Source organism: Canis lupus, chromosome 25, assembly GCF_048164855.1.
Source record: "Canis lupus baileyi chromosome 25, mCanLup2.hap1, whole genome shotgun sequence".
Classification (NCBI taxonomy): domain Eukaryota; kingdom Metazoa; phylum Chordata; class Mammalia; order Carnivora; family Canidae; genus Canis; species Canis lupus.
The window spans coordinates 1,896,225-1,909,102 of record NC_132862.1 but is presented as its reverse complement, the minus strand read 5'-3'; the positions used below and the strand labels follow the sequence as shown (position 1 = coordinate 1,909,102).

Here is a 12,878-nt window from a genome sequence, read left to right as displayed (position 1 = left end):
AGTTAAATAACTTGCCCAAAATCATAAAAAGCAACAAAGCCATCTTAACCCAAAATCCACACTTTTTTTTTCTTCACTAGATCCCAGTCCAACTCCCTGAAAAAGTCTCGTAACAGAGTGGAAAATGATGAAGGGACTTTTATTATTATCAGAAGTGGGAGTGAGGGGAGTGGGACAGGCCAAGCGATGGCCCCGGGAGAGGGTCCCACGGGGCAGAGGTTGGGGATGTCTCCGTGAAGAGGGGCAGGTCGTGAGTAGAGCCTCCACCCCCAGCTGGGGGCTCCTGGGTCCGGCCAAGCACTGGGCTAAAGCGGGGGAACTGGGCATTAACAAAGTACAGAGGGATGTGGGCGATTCGGCCTGTGGACCAGCACTGCAGGGGACAAGAAAGACCCATCAGCCCGGGCCCAAAGGCGGCCACACGGGGCAGGGGGGCAGGGGGGCAGCCTTTGTCCTCGGCTCCGCCTCCCCCAGAAGCCCAGCAGCCTGTCTACTCACCACGCTGAGCAGAGCCCCCTTGTTGAAGGAAGGATGGAACGTGATGAGCTGCGCCTGGGCCCCGGGTTCCCCCTGGATGATGCCACTAGGGGAGGAGGTGAGCGGGTTGGCGGGAGGCTGGGAGGGAGCCCGCACCCGACGGCCTGCCCCCTGCCCGGCCCTTACCAAGGAAGCAGCTCAAACACAGGGCTGTTCCGGGTGCGAAAAAGGAGGATGACTGGTTTACCGTCCTGGACCCGTGGGTTTCCTACGGGAAATGGATGCGATAGCGAGGTACCCCGGCGGCGGAACCCCAGGCAGGGCAGAGAACTGCACCAGGACGCCGGCACCCTCCACGAACGGGGCGAGGGCTGTGGCCTGGGCAAAGCCCCTCCCAACTCACCTTTCATGAGCACGGCCAGCCGCTCCCCACTGGGGTCCCAGACCATGGAGTGTGCCTCTCCCCCAAGCCTGTGAGGCAGAGTCGGGAGGGCTCAGCATGCTCCCTCCCTCCCACCCGCCCTGCCCCTCCCTCTGCCCCGAGCTCACCTTTCCTCTCCGTCCGGTGTCTGCACGGTGGTCTCCGACAGGTCGGCCACGATGGTGGCTGACTTCGCGCCTCCAACGCGCCCCTGTCCTTCCCCTGCAAGAAGCGCAGCGGCTCTGGGGTACAGGAACCGGGCGTCTCCCCTCCCCCCTACCCCACCCCACTCCGCCATAAGCCCCGCCGCCTCTCAGGTCTCGAGCTGACTTGACTTCCCTTTACCCTTCGGAGTAGCCTATTCAGAGGGTCCCTGACTCACCGCCGCGCTCCGGGAATGCCAGGGAGTAGATGAGTGGTTCCCCCAGCACCGTGAACAGCAGCCGGTTCCCATCCGGGCTCCAGCAGCCAGTCTGGGGGCGGGGGCAGAGCACGGGGTCACTGGCGTGCGGGGGCGCGGGAAGAAGGGCGCGGGAGACCAGCTGGGACCGCGGCCCCCCTCACCTGACACCGGCCCGAGAGAGTGGGCCACCGCTCGCAAGTCCACATCTGCGCCTCCCAGACCCTGCGCCGGAGAAGCGCGTCACGACCTCGGGCCTCTGCGGTCCAAGCCCACGTCCCTGCCTCCGCCAGTCCCGGGCCGGAGGGAGAGAACAGGGCGGGGGGTCTGCGTGCTGGGGGCTCCCCGTCCAGTCATCCCCCCCACTCACCGGAAGACAGCTGAAGGGGTGGTGGCCAGGACTTTGCTGCCATCCGGCGACCAGAGCAGGTTGGTGACCCCGCCTCCCCGAAACCAGGGAAGGGGCACACAGGTCTCGGTGGCGACCTCCCAGACCTGGGGCAGGAGGGCCGGGGGTGAGGGCGCAAACCCCCGCGCCCCGTCCTCTCGGGGCCGAGGGACGCCCAGGCCAGGAGGGTCGGTTTCCGCGGCCGCCAGCGGCGTGTGACGGCCCCGCTCCCGGCCGCAGCCTCTCCTCCCACGGGACACCTGCCCCCAGACGGAGGCCGCTCCCGCCGGGGGCTGAGGGGGCTGAAGCGTGGCCACGGGGTGGGGACCGACTCACCAGGATGGCAGCATCCACGGGCGACGCGGACAGCAGGCGTCCCCCGCTGGGCGCCCAGGCCAAGCTCGTGACGGGCGCGTGCCCCGGGTGAGCGAGCACTTGGGCGCAGCCAGAAGAGGGTCTGCCGAGGGGACACGGGGGACACGGGGTCAGGAACGCCCGCGACTTAGGCCGGCGGCCCCTCCAGTCTCCGGAGGGAAGTGGAGGTCGCGGAGGGGAGGACAAACCAGAGCGTAAGCGGCGCCCAGTCCCCACCACGAGGCCCACGGACGGGAGCGAGTGCACGGGGCGAGCGCCCAGCGTCGCCTGCGGACGACACCGGCCGGGGCCACCCGGGCCACCCGGAGCCGAGGGGACAGTCCGCCGCCCGACCCTGAGGCCTGCACCTGCGTCCCCGCGTCAGTCTCCCAGCGCCGCCTCCTGGGCCGCAAACCCTGCCTCCCCGGCTCCGGCCACAGTCCCCTGCTCCTGCGGGGTGTTCTGCTTGTCCCAAGGATGCAGCGCGGGGCTCAGCCTTGTGCCTCCAGAGCCGCCGGACCGAGCTATGATCCGAGCTATGACCGCCCCCGAGCCAGGGACCCGGCCGCGACCTACAACCCCGGCGGCTTCCCAGCCACTTCTTCCAGGCCCAGAGACCCGGCTCAGTGCCCGGTGGCTCCGTCGCCTCTCTCCTGAACACATACCCTACAGGGATGCCCTCCGTCTCCGTAAAGGGACGTTTCAATTGTTTGTAACGTTCTATACGTCACAAAACGTTGCAAGAAATATTCCCTTTATCTATATCCTCATGAACTCATGTTACTATGTGTCCAGGATTTGGGGTAAAAAAGGCTTGCACTTTTCAAAAACTAAATATGCCAACAAATAATTTTCTGAGAAGTTTGTACCACAATACGGTTTTTCCGCCAAGAAAAAAAAGTACCCCTTTCCTAGTCTTGCTAGTACTGGATACTATCAAACATTGTTTTTTAATATTTTATTTATTCAGAAGAGAGAGAGAGAGGCAGAGACACAGGCAGAGGAAGAAGCAGGCCCCATGCAGGGAGCCCGACGTGGGACTCGATCCCGGGTCTCCAGGACCACGCCCTGGGCCTAAGGCAGGCGCCAAACCGCTGAGCCATCCAGGGATCCCCCAAACATTTTTTTTTTAATTAAAAAAAATTTTTTTAGAGATTTTATCCACAAGAGACACACACAGAGAGAGAGAGAGGCAGAGACGCAGGCAGAGGGAGAAGCAGGCTCCATGCAGGGAGCCTGACGTGGGACTCGATTCCGGGTCTCCAGGATCAGGCCCTGGGCTGAAGGCGGCACTAAACCGCTGAGCCACCCGGGCTGCCCCACATTTATTCTTTAATAAAAACTCAGCATATCACTTTGTCCAGTTCAGAAAAATAAAACCCAGAATTCTGGTTTCGAGTCTACTTAATTTGACATTTCTACGACGACACACTCCTGTCCCGGCAGTGTCTCTCGCACTTACTCAGCCCTTGCTTAATGTTCTCCCACAACTCTCTCCAGGGCTCTAGTAGATTAAATACATTTCACCACTCATTCTCAGGGAGCTCAGCAACTACACATTGGAAATAGAATATTTTTTTCCAGGGATCAAATCCCACATCGGGCTCCCTGCATGGAGCCTGCTTCTCCCTCTGCCTGCGTCTCTGCCCCTCTCTGTGTCTCTCATAATAAATGTATAAAATCTTAAACCTTTTTTCTTGTCTTGCTGCATTCACTAAAATCTCCAAAAATAACGTTAATAACAGTGATAATGGGGGGTACCTGGCTGGTTCAGGAGATAGAGCATGTGATCGATCTTGGGGTTGTGAGTTTGAGCCCCACACTCCGTGTACAGATTACTTAAAACCTTAAATAAAAATAACAGTGATAATGTATCTCTGTCTTGATCTTGACAGGACTGGAAGCGATACCTTTAGTATCTCGTATTTCACTGTCTGACCTGGTAGCTGATTCTGAGTACTCTTTTATTTTTTCTCAGTAAATACTCCTAGGTCATCTCTTTGTGTTCCTATTTTACTTTGTTTTCAACTAGAAAGTCTGCTTTTTAAGAAGGGCATTTATGGATATAAGCATTTTTCTCCTTTAATTTTCTAAAGTAATAAATCATGTTAATAGATTTCCTAATGACAAATAGTCTACTTTCTGGAAAAATCCTACTTGGTTAAGATTGTTTAAAAATATACTTCTGGGGGATCCCTGGGTGGCTCAGCGGTTTGGTGCCTGCCTTTGGCCCAGGGTGTGATCCTGGAGTCCCGGGATCAAGTCCCACGTTGGGCTCCCTGCATGGAGCCTGCTTCTCCCTCCTCCTGTGTCTCTGACCCTCTCTCTCTATCATAAATAAATTTAAAAAAAATAAATAAAAGAAATAAAAATAAAAAATAAAAAATAATATACACACACTTCTGGACTCTACTTACTAGTATTTTCTTTAGGATTTATAAATCTATGCTCAAATATTGTCTTACACTAATTGTCAGGTTTGGGTTTTAGGGTTGAGCTTTATAAAAATAAATCAGGATGGATTCTGGAACAGAAAGGACATCAATGGAAAAACTGGTGAAATCTGAAGTCTGAGTTCAGTTAATAACGTACAAACAGCAGTTTCTTAGTTTTGACAAATGTCACAAGGTAACGTAAGATGTTAACAGTAGTCGAACTGGGTGACAGGTATACGAAACTCTGTACTATCTTTGCAGCTATCCTAAAAATCTAAAATTTTGCCAAATTTTATTAAAAGAGAAAAAAATCAAGAGCCTGATTTCTAAACATTTCCAAATTTGTCTGTGGTCTAGTCTAATTCAAGTAACATGGAGGGGAGCCTGACTGGTTCAGTCCATAGAGCATGTGACTGGAACCTCAGGGCCATGAAGTCGACCCCCACACGCGCTGGGCACGGAGCCTACTTTAAAAATGAGCAACATGGAGATTATCTTTTCTTTGAAGAGAAAACTCTCATAAAGTCATCTCAGCATGGCATTTTTTTTTTTAGTAGTAGAGGTCATCCATTTTCTTATACAATCCATTTAGTTACAGATTTTGATAGAGAATCAAATATTTCTTTTTTTTTTAATTTTTTTTTTTAATTTTTATTTATTTATGATAGTCACAGAGAGAGAGAGAGGCAGAGACACAGGCAGAAGGAGAAGCAGGCTCCATGCACCGGCAGCCCGACGTGGGATTCGATCCCGGGTCTCCAGGATCGCGCCCTGGGCCAAAGGCAGGCGCCAAACCACTGCGCCACCCAGGGATCCCGAGAATCAAATATTTCCTTTCAATTTTCGATTTGTAGGTCTAAACTTGTGTCTGATATTCTCTAATAATTCTATTTTCTTCCATATCTGCAGTTATTTTTCTTTCCCATTCTGAAAAATTGTGTTTTCTCTTTTACCCCAACAAGGCTAGCCAAAGGTTTTATTCTTTATCCATAATTTAAAAGACTAGTTTTTTTTTTGTTTTGTTTTGTTTTAAGGTTTTACGTATTTATTCCTGAGAGACACAGAGAGAGGCAGAGACACAGGCAGAGGGAGCAGCAGGCTCCATGCAGGGAGCCCGACGTGGGACTCGACCCTGGGTCTCCAGGATCACACCCCAGGCTGCAGGCGGCGCCAAACCGCTGCGCCACCGGGGCTGCCCATTGACTTATGTCTTTATTTATTCCCTTCCCTGCTGCCTTTACATCTGACAGTTCTCTGGAAAAAACAGTCTTTCTACTCTATGATCCACATATACACAGTCCCCACAATTCCAGAAGCTCCTAGTTCTGTCCGTTTCTCTACGTTACAGCATTCCCAGCAGCTCAACAATGACCTTACGTCGGCTTCTCCCACAGCCCTGGGAAGATAAAGAACTTCCAGACCTGGCCACCCACCTCCGCTAACACGGCCGCAAGCCTCAACCCTCAAGGTAAGACAGATGCTGCTGCTGGGACTCACCGGGTAGACAAGGAGGTGGGGTCCAGGGTCCAGATGAGAATGCAGGTCTGGCAGGCCACAGCCAAGACAGAGGCACTGAGGGGCTTCCAGGCCAGAGCGGCCACGTTCCGCTGCAACCGGTGCTTCAGGGAGGGGACTATAGTGCTGTGGTGAAGGTGAAGGGCCTGGGTCAAGGCAGCGACACTACAGCTCAGGGGATAGGAGCTCCCTTGAGGAGGGAAGGCCAAGAGAAGAAGGCTGACCACCCAGGGCCCAGGGGGCTTGTGAGACGGAAGGATAGGATAAAGGTTTGATCTGGAAATAGGACACCTCAAGTCAGTTGTAGAGAACCCGAGCCTGGTTCTAGAAGGGGTGCTGTGGGCCAGGCCCAGGAACCTCCAAGAAGCCCTGGAACCAAGGCTGGTGAAGGAAGACTGACTTACGGAGACCAGAGAGTCAGAGCCCGCCCAGCAGGTGAGCACATACCTGTTGGCGTTGTACACACGGATTGAGTCATCTAGCAGAGCCACTGCAAACTTGTTGGTGTGGGGGTGCCAGGCAAAGACCCGCAAGCAGCAGCTGGACCTGTGGCAGGAGTGAGCACAAGGAGTCTGAACCCATCCCCCAGCCCAGAGGCTCAGATTCCCTTTCACACGAGGCCATTACTGGTTTTCACTTTTTATTTCTTTCTTCGGGAGTGAGAATGTGGGTAACAGTCAGGAAAGGGGTGGGGAGGGCTCTCTGCCTTGACTTCCTTCTCCAGGGAAGCTCCAAGGACTCCCGTCCCACACAAGTCTCAGAGCTTGCACACTTACCAGTTTGTGACTTGGGCAAATTCAGCAATCAGATCTTCGCTCCTGAGCTGGAAGAACAAAGCGGATAGAGGACGCCCTGGGACGAAAGCTTAGCCCCTCAACGTTCCACAGGGGAGCTGGACCCCGCCCACCCTCTACAGTCTTCCCACCCCACCCTGACCTTCAGGGGCGGGAAGTGGAAGAGGGTGGGAGTGGAGGAGAGGCAGCCACAGAGGGCCAGGGGAGGAAGCCAAACTTACGGACAGATGGGGGAACAGGGACCCGTGGAGGGAGGAGGCCCATCGACAGAGTGCCAGGGCCCAGCTGGACGCCGTCTTCACCCACTCGAACACTGTGGGGGTGAGGAAGCAGCTCTGATTAAACCATTCACAGGGCTGTCACCAGCACCCTTGGATAAGGAACGAGCAGGGAAAGGACAAGCATTCCCCATACTCTGGGACACGGGCTCTGGGGTATGGGAATTAGGCAGAGAGGAGAAAAGATGGCACCAGCATAGACAACTGGGGCAGGAAAAACACAGCTACAGGGAAAGGGCCTGGGCCAGGAGGCACTGGGATGAGTTAGGAAGAAAATGAAGGGGAGATACCAACCACAAAACTAGAGAAAGCTAGAGAGGAAGTACTCACCCTCCTCCTCCGAGTTTGCAATTTCATTCAGCACCCCAAAAAGGCCCATATCACGCCTGATGAGAGGAAACCGTGAGTCAGAGGAAACCGTGAGTCAGATTACTCTGATCCCTTCCGTCTCCCTCTACAAGTTATACTCATTCAATAACGTATTAAAAATAAGAGCAGGCAGCCCGGGTGGCTCAGCGGGTTAGCGCCACCTTCAGCCCAACGCATGATCCTGGGGTCCCAGGATCGAGTCCCACATTGGGCTCCCTGCATGGAGCCTGCTTCTCCCTCTGCCTGTGTCTCTGCCTGCTCTGCCTGTGTGTGTGTCTTATGAATAAACAAAATCCTTAAAAAAAAAATATATATATATATATATATAGTGTCTTTGTGGGAGGCCTAGGTGGCTCAGGGGTTGAGCATCTGCCTTTGGCTCAGGGCATGATCCTGGGGTCCTGTGCCGAGTCCTGCATCAGATCTCTCCCCGCATGGACCCTGCTTCTTCCTCTGCCTGTGTCTCTGCCTCTCTCTCTGTATCTCTCATGAATAAATAAATAAAATCTTAAAAAAAAAGAAAAAGAAAGATCAGTATGACTAAAAATTAGAGGAGCACAAAAACGGAGAGAAGGAGATGGGTGAAGAGGCTACTTCAGAAGTCTGGAAAAAAGACAAAAGTGCTCTGAACCCACAGGGTTGGAGAAAAGCAGATAGATTTGAGAGGCTGAAGTAGAATGAACAGAATTTGACGGCCAATTAGACATTAGTAAGAATAATATCAAGGGAAACACCTAGATAATAATTATAGCAGTTAAACTGCACACAGTACGCCAAGGCTGGCCTAGATGCTTCGCACACATTATCTAGTCAACCACTATCACAACTCTGCAAAATAGGTTTTGCCAAGACTCGCATTTTCAGATGAGACAACAGAAGCATGAAAAGGTTAATATCATCAATGTGATCTCAGTAGGAAGGAGCAGCATCAGGATTCAACCTGCCTGTCGGCTTCGGAGCCTACACTCAAACCACTGGCTCCTGAATGAGTGGTAAGGCAATCCCTTGGGAGGAAAAACACAAGGTAGAAGCAGGTTTAAAATGGAAAATGAAGGGACGCCTACAGGGCTCAGCGGTTGAGCATCTGCCTTCGGCTCAGGGCTTGACCCCAGAGTCCCAGGATCGAGGCCCACGTCCCGCTCCCTGCAGGGAGCCTGCTTCTCCCTCTGCCTGTGTCTCTCATGAATAAACAAATAAAATCTTTAAAAAAAAATTACAAATGAACATCCCCTTTGAAGCACCTACTGGCGTTGTAGGAATTTATATTTTTTTAATTTTTTTTTAATTTTTATTTATTTATTTATTTATGATAGTCACAGAGAGAGAAAGAGAGAGAGGCAGAGACATAGGCAGAGGGAGAAGCAGGCTCCATGCACCGGGAGCCCGATGTGGGATTCGATCCCGGGTCTCCAGGATCGCGCCCTGGGCCAAAGGCAGGCGCCATACCGCTGCGCCACCCGGGGATCCCTGTAGGAATTTATTGTACACGTGTCAGTGATAATAACTAATCCTGGAAGGGATTAATAGGTACGTGCCAGGCACTGTTCTCTAAGTGCTTTATATCTATTAACTCATTTCATCATCACTACAACCTTGTAAAATGGGTCCCATTTTACAGATGAGGAAAGCGAGGGACCAAGTTAATCAAGTACCTTACCCAAAATCACACAGCTAAAGAGTGACACGGCCACAAACTGAATCCAGGCGGTAGGGGTCCACTCCTAAACGCGCTAACTGAATGACCTAAGTATGTGATCGTCCCCTGCTACGTTATACCTAACCTTGCTGAGCTTCAGGTTAAGGTTCGGAAGAAGGGGCAGGGAGCAGGCTCGCTTATGCCAGAAACCAAAGCACGTCGCTGGAGATGAGATGAACGACTGTCCACAGGTTCCCCAGTAAGGACTACTAATTTGTTACGATGATTGACATCCGATACTGAACCACAGAGGGCGTGGCGGCCCGAGGCAGAGGGGTGGTGACCCCATTTTCCCCAGGATCTGCAGACCGGGGTCCAGGAGACCCTTTGCCACATCTCACCATACGTTGATGCATCTCTTCCACACTTGCTCGCGGTGATGGATGAAGGCGGTTCTTGTGCCGTGGTCCAGCCTCCCAGGGGCCTTCAGGGGATCCTTAGTCAGGTTCAGCACAGGAAGATTGATCCACTATAGGCCAGGAGTGCAAGGTGGGACAACGAGTCAGTCTCCTCCTGCGATCGCTGCTGAATTCCCGGCCACCCCCAAACCGCGGCTGGGCTACGAGTAAGAGGCCTGTTTCCCATCAGAAACCCAGCCCTTGTGGGAAAGGGAAGCGGAGCTTAGCTCTCTCATCTGCAAAACTAGCCCATTTCACGGAGTTGCTGTGATCATCAGCCCTTAGAGCATCGGCGAAGCACACCGGACTCAGACTCTCTTACACACCAAACGCTCAATAAATAGCAGTTTCTCTCCCTTTTCCTTCGCGGGATCGCCGTGGGAAAAAACGCTCCGGGTTGTGCCTCTCCAGGTCTCCCAGATACTGCCCCCAACTGCTCAGCAGTTCCCCTGAAGCCCCCCGCATCCTCTCGTTCCCTCTAGGCCCGCCCACAACCGCTCAACCTCCCTCACCCTGCAGCCCCGGCCCTACACTGCATCCCAGTCCCTGGGGTCTCGGGCCTGGGCCGGGCAGCTCCCGCTCCGCCAGGCTGAGCCCTGCGACCCCGGGCCGTCCCCCCGGCCCCCTCCCGCGCGGGCCCCCTCCCTTCTCGCCCCGCCCCCTCCCCGCTCCGCCCTCCCGCGGGCCCCGCCCCCTCCCGCGCGGGCCCCCTCCCTCCTCGCTCCGCCCCCTCCCGCGGGCCCCGCCCCCTCCCCGCCCGGCCCCCTCCTCCTCCCTGCGGGCCCCTCCCTCCCTTCTCGCTCTGCCCCCTCCAGCGGGCCCCGCCCCCTCGCTCCGCCCCCTCCCGCGGGCCCCGCCCCCTCGCTCCGCCCCCTCCCGCGGGCCCCGCCCCTCGCTCCGCCCCCTCCCGCGCGGACCCCCTCCCTCCTCGCCCCGGCCACCTGGCCCCGGAAGTCGGGAGGCGGACTCTCATAGCTACTGCCTGTCGCCAACTCGTTATTGTGCTCGTAGAGGGTGACTTGACCCCTGGGCGGCGGCGGCGGGAACAGCCCCAGGGAGCACATCCTGCCGGTCCCGAGGACGCCCGCAGCCGGTGAGCTCCCGGATCCCGCCTCCCTAAGTCCTAGTTCCCGGGCTCGATTCGGATCCCTACGGGTAGCCGCCTGGGACAAACGGCCAAACTCACCGGAAGTGAGCGGAAGCGGAACGCGGACCGCGTGCGCATGCGCAGTCCCGGACGGCCCCCACCCAGGGCGCCCTCGCGCGCCGCCTGGCGGCCGGAGGGAGCGCGGCGGGGCGGGGCTCGCGCTGGGGAAGGGCGGGAGCGGCGGTGTCGGGGTCCTCCGTGAGCCTGCCTCCCCCCAGATCCCACAGCCGCAGCACAGCTCCCCACTCCGGCTCAGCGTTCGGAAAGCCGCAAACAAGCCACGTTCAGGGAAGCGTCTGATTAAACCCTCGCAGGACTGTGCATCGTCCGGAGGAAATGACCGAGCGAGCCCCCGGGAGGAGTGACGTCACGGGAGACCCTGGAGGGACAGGGACGCGCCTCCAAAGCCTCGGGCCGGGCCCGGGGTTAACGGGAAGGGCGAGTGCGCTGCAAAACAGTGACATTCCCTGAGTGTTACCGCAGAGTGCGTGTAAGAGCCTTACAGCCAGCCCGAAGTACTGTTCTGGCACCTCGAGGAGGGAGAGGCGCAGGGACTTTGCACCTAAAAATACCAAAGCCAGGCGCTGCGGTGTAAGAATAAAAGTGAGATTGGGTGCTTGGCTGGCTGAGTCGTTGGAGCCTCGACTCGATCTCAGAGTGCTGAGTTCTGGCCCCATGTTGTGTGCAGACTTCACGTAAAAAATAAATCTTAAAAAAAAGAAAAAGAGGGGCACCTGGGTGACTCGGTGGTTTAGCTCCTGCCTTGGGCCCAGGACGTGACCCTGGATCGAGTCCCACGTCGGGCTCCCTGCATGGAGCCTGCTTCTCCCTCTGCCTGTGTCTCTGCCTCTCTCTCTCTCTCTGTGTCTCTCATGGATAAATAAAATATTAAAAAAAAAAAAAAAAAGGAAAAGAAAAAGAGGGGTACCTGGGTGACTCAGTTAAGAGTCGACCTTTGGCTCGGGTCATGATCGCAGGGTCCTCCCATCGAGTCCCTCCTTGAACTCCCCGATCCGCTGGGAGCCTGCTCCTCCCTCTGCCTTCGCCCTTCTCCCCAACCCCCGTCTGGGACTAGAGTATACTCTCTCCTCTCTCCGTCTCTAAATCTTGAGAAAGAAGAGGGAAATTGATTCCAAAAGCTGGAAGTCGAATGCAGGATGAGGGCTCCTCTTCTCACAGGCGTGTGACTTCGGGGAAGTCTCTGAATTCCTCGAGCCTCAGCCTCCTCACTTTTGCAGAGTCCTGCTTATTTCCCCTGGTTGTCTCCCACACGAGATAATGGAAATGAAGCCATTTAATACGTTGTAAGTACCAACCACTGGATTAGGCACAACTCTGCCGTGAACTTGGTGACCTGCTGTGAACCTGGTGCGCTGGGTGGTCGCCGGGCCGCGCCTCCCCGGGCACGTCGGGGTTCACAGGTCCTGGGGGGGGGCCGACCCCACCATGACCCCAGGAGAGAGTCACCTTGGGCTTTGGTTTGTTCATTTACTTATTATTATTTGTTTATTTATTTATTTATTTATTCATGAGAGACACACAGACAGAGGCAGAGACACAGGCAGAGGGAGAAGCAGGCCCGATGCAGGGAGCCTGACATTGGACACAATTCCGGACCTCCCGGATCAGGCCCTGGGCTGAAGGCAGGCCCTAAAACGCTGAGCCACCCGGGCTGCCCTGGTTTGTTCATTTAAACAAGAGTAAATGAGCAATTCCGGGATCCCTGGGTGGCGCAGTGGTTTGGCGCCTGCCTTTGGCCCAGGGCATGATCCTGGAGACCCGGGATCGAGTCCCACGTCGGGCTCCCGGTGCATGGAGCCTGCTTCTCCCTCTGCCTGTGTCTCTGCCTCTCTCTCTCTCTGTGACTATCATAAATAAATAAAAATTAAAAAAAAAATTTAAAAAAAAAAAGAGTAAATGAGCAATTCCAAGGACCATGCTCTGGGGACACAGAAATGTATAAGGCATAGTCCCCACTCCCAAGAGTTGCCAGTCTAGTTGGAGAACCTAGGGTGCATCCTGAGTTTAGCATTCTTGGGCTGGGTGTGCTCCTCCTTCGTGCATGAAAAGTTGCTCCCAGGAGAATTATTCCGGGGTCAGAAAACAAGAAAGCTCCAGAAAGCTTCTCTGAAAATGCCCTTAACACGGAGCAAGCCCCGGGCTCCTGCAGTCTAGTACTTCCCAAATGTCCCTGAGCACAGGCCCC

At 55.0% G+C, this 12,878-nt stretch overlaps 1 protein-coding gene across 2 annotated transcripts; it reads right to left on the bottom strand.

The window, feature by feature from the left end:
* Positions 1-118: 118 nt before the first annotated feature.
* Positions 119-10,715, bottom strand: AAAS (aladin WD repeat nucleoporin). Of its 2 annotated transcripts, none has more exons than XM_072797759.1 (16): positions 10,467-10,715; positions 9,469-9,596; positions 7,393-7,448; positions 7,006-7,097; positions 6,767-6,813; positions 6,438-6,536; positions 5,973-6,116; positions 2,023-2,143; positions 1,669-1,793; positions 1,463-1,523; positions 1,281-1,371; positions 1,027-1,120; positions 881-948; positions 664-745; positions 499-583; positions 119-373 (listed from the first exon to the last, which is right to left on the bottom strand). In XM_072797759.1, exons 1-16 carry the CDS (start codon positions 10,587-10,589, stop codon positions 149-151), a joined length of 1,641 nt encoding a protein of 546 aa, XP_072653860.1. In that variant the 5' UTR covers positions 10,590-10,715; the 3' UTR covers positions 119-148. The 2 variants fall into 2 exon arrangements, with proteins under 2 accessions (XP_072653860.1, XP_072653859.1); XM_072797758.1 differs by lacking the exon at positions 10,467-10,715 and adding an exon at positions 9,852-9,988.
* Between the last annotated feature and the right edge of the window lie 2,163 nt (positions 10,716-12,878).

Excerpts from the sequence above, each read along its gene's own strand:
- AAAS (XM_072797759.1), bottom strand. The coding sequence starts at position 10,589 with ATGTGCTCCCTGGGGCTGTTCCCGCCGCCGCCGCCCAGGGGTCAAGTC. Across the intron at positions 6,117-6,437 it reads CGTGTGTACAACGCCAACAG|CACTATAGTCCCCTCCCTGA; the intron begins GTATGTGCTCAC and ends CCTTCACCACAG. Across the intron at positions 949-1,026 it reads ACACCGGACGGAGAGGAAAG|GCTTGGGGGAGAGGCACACT; the intron begins GTGAGCTCGGGG and ends TCTGCCTCACAG.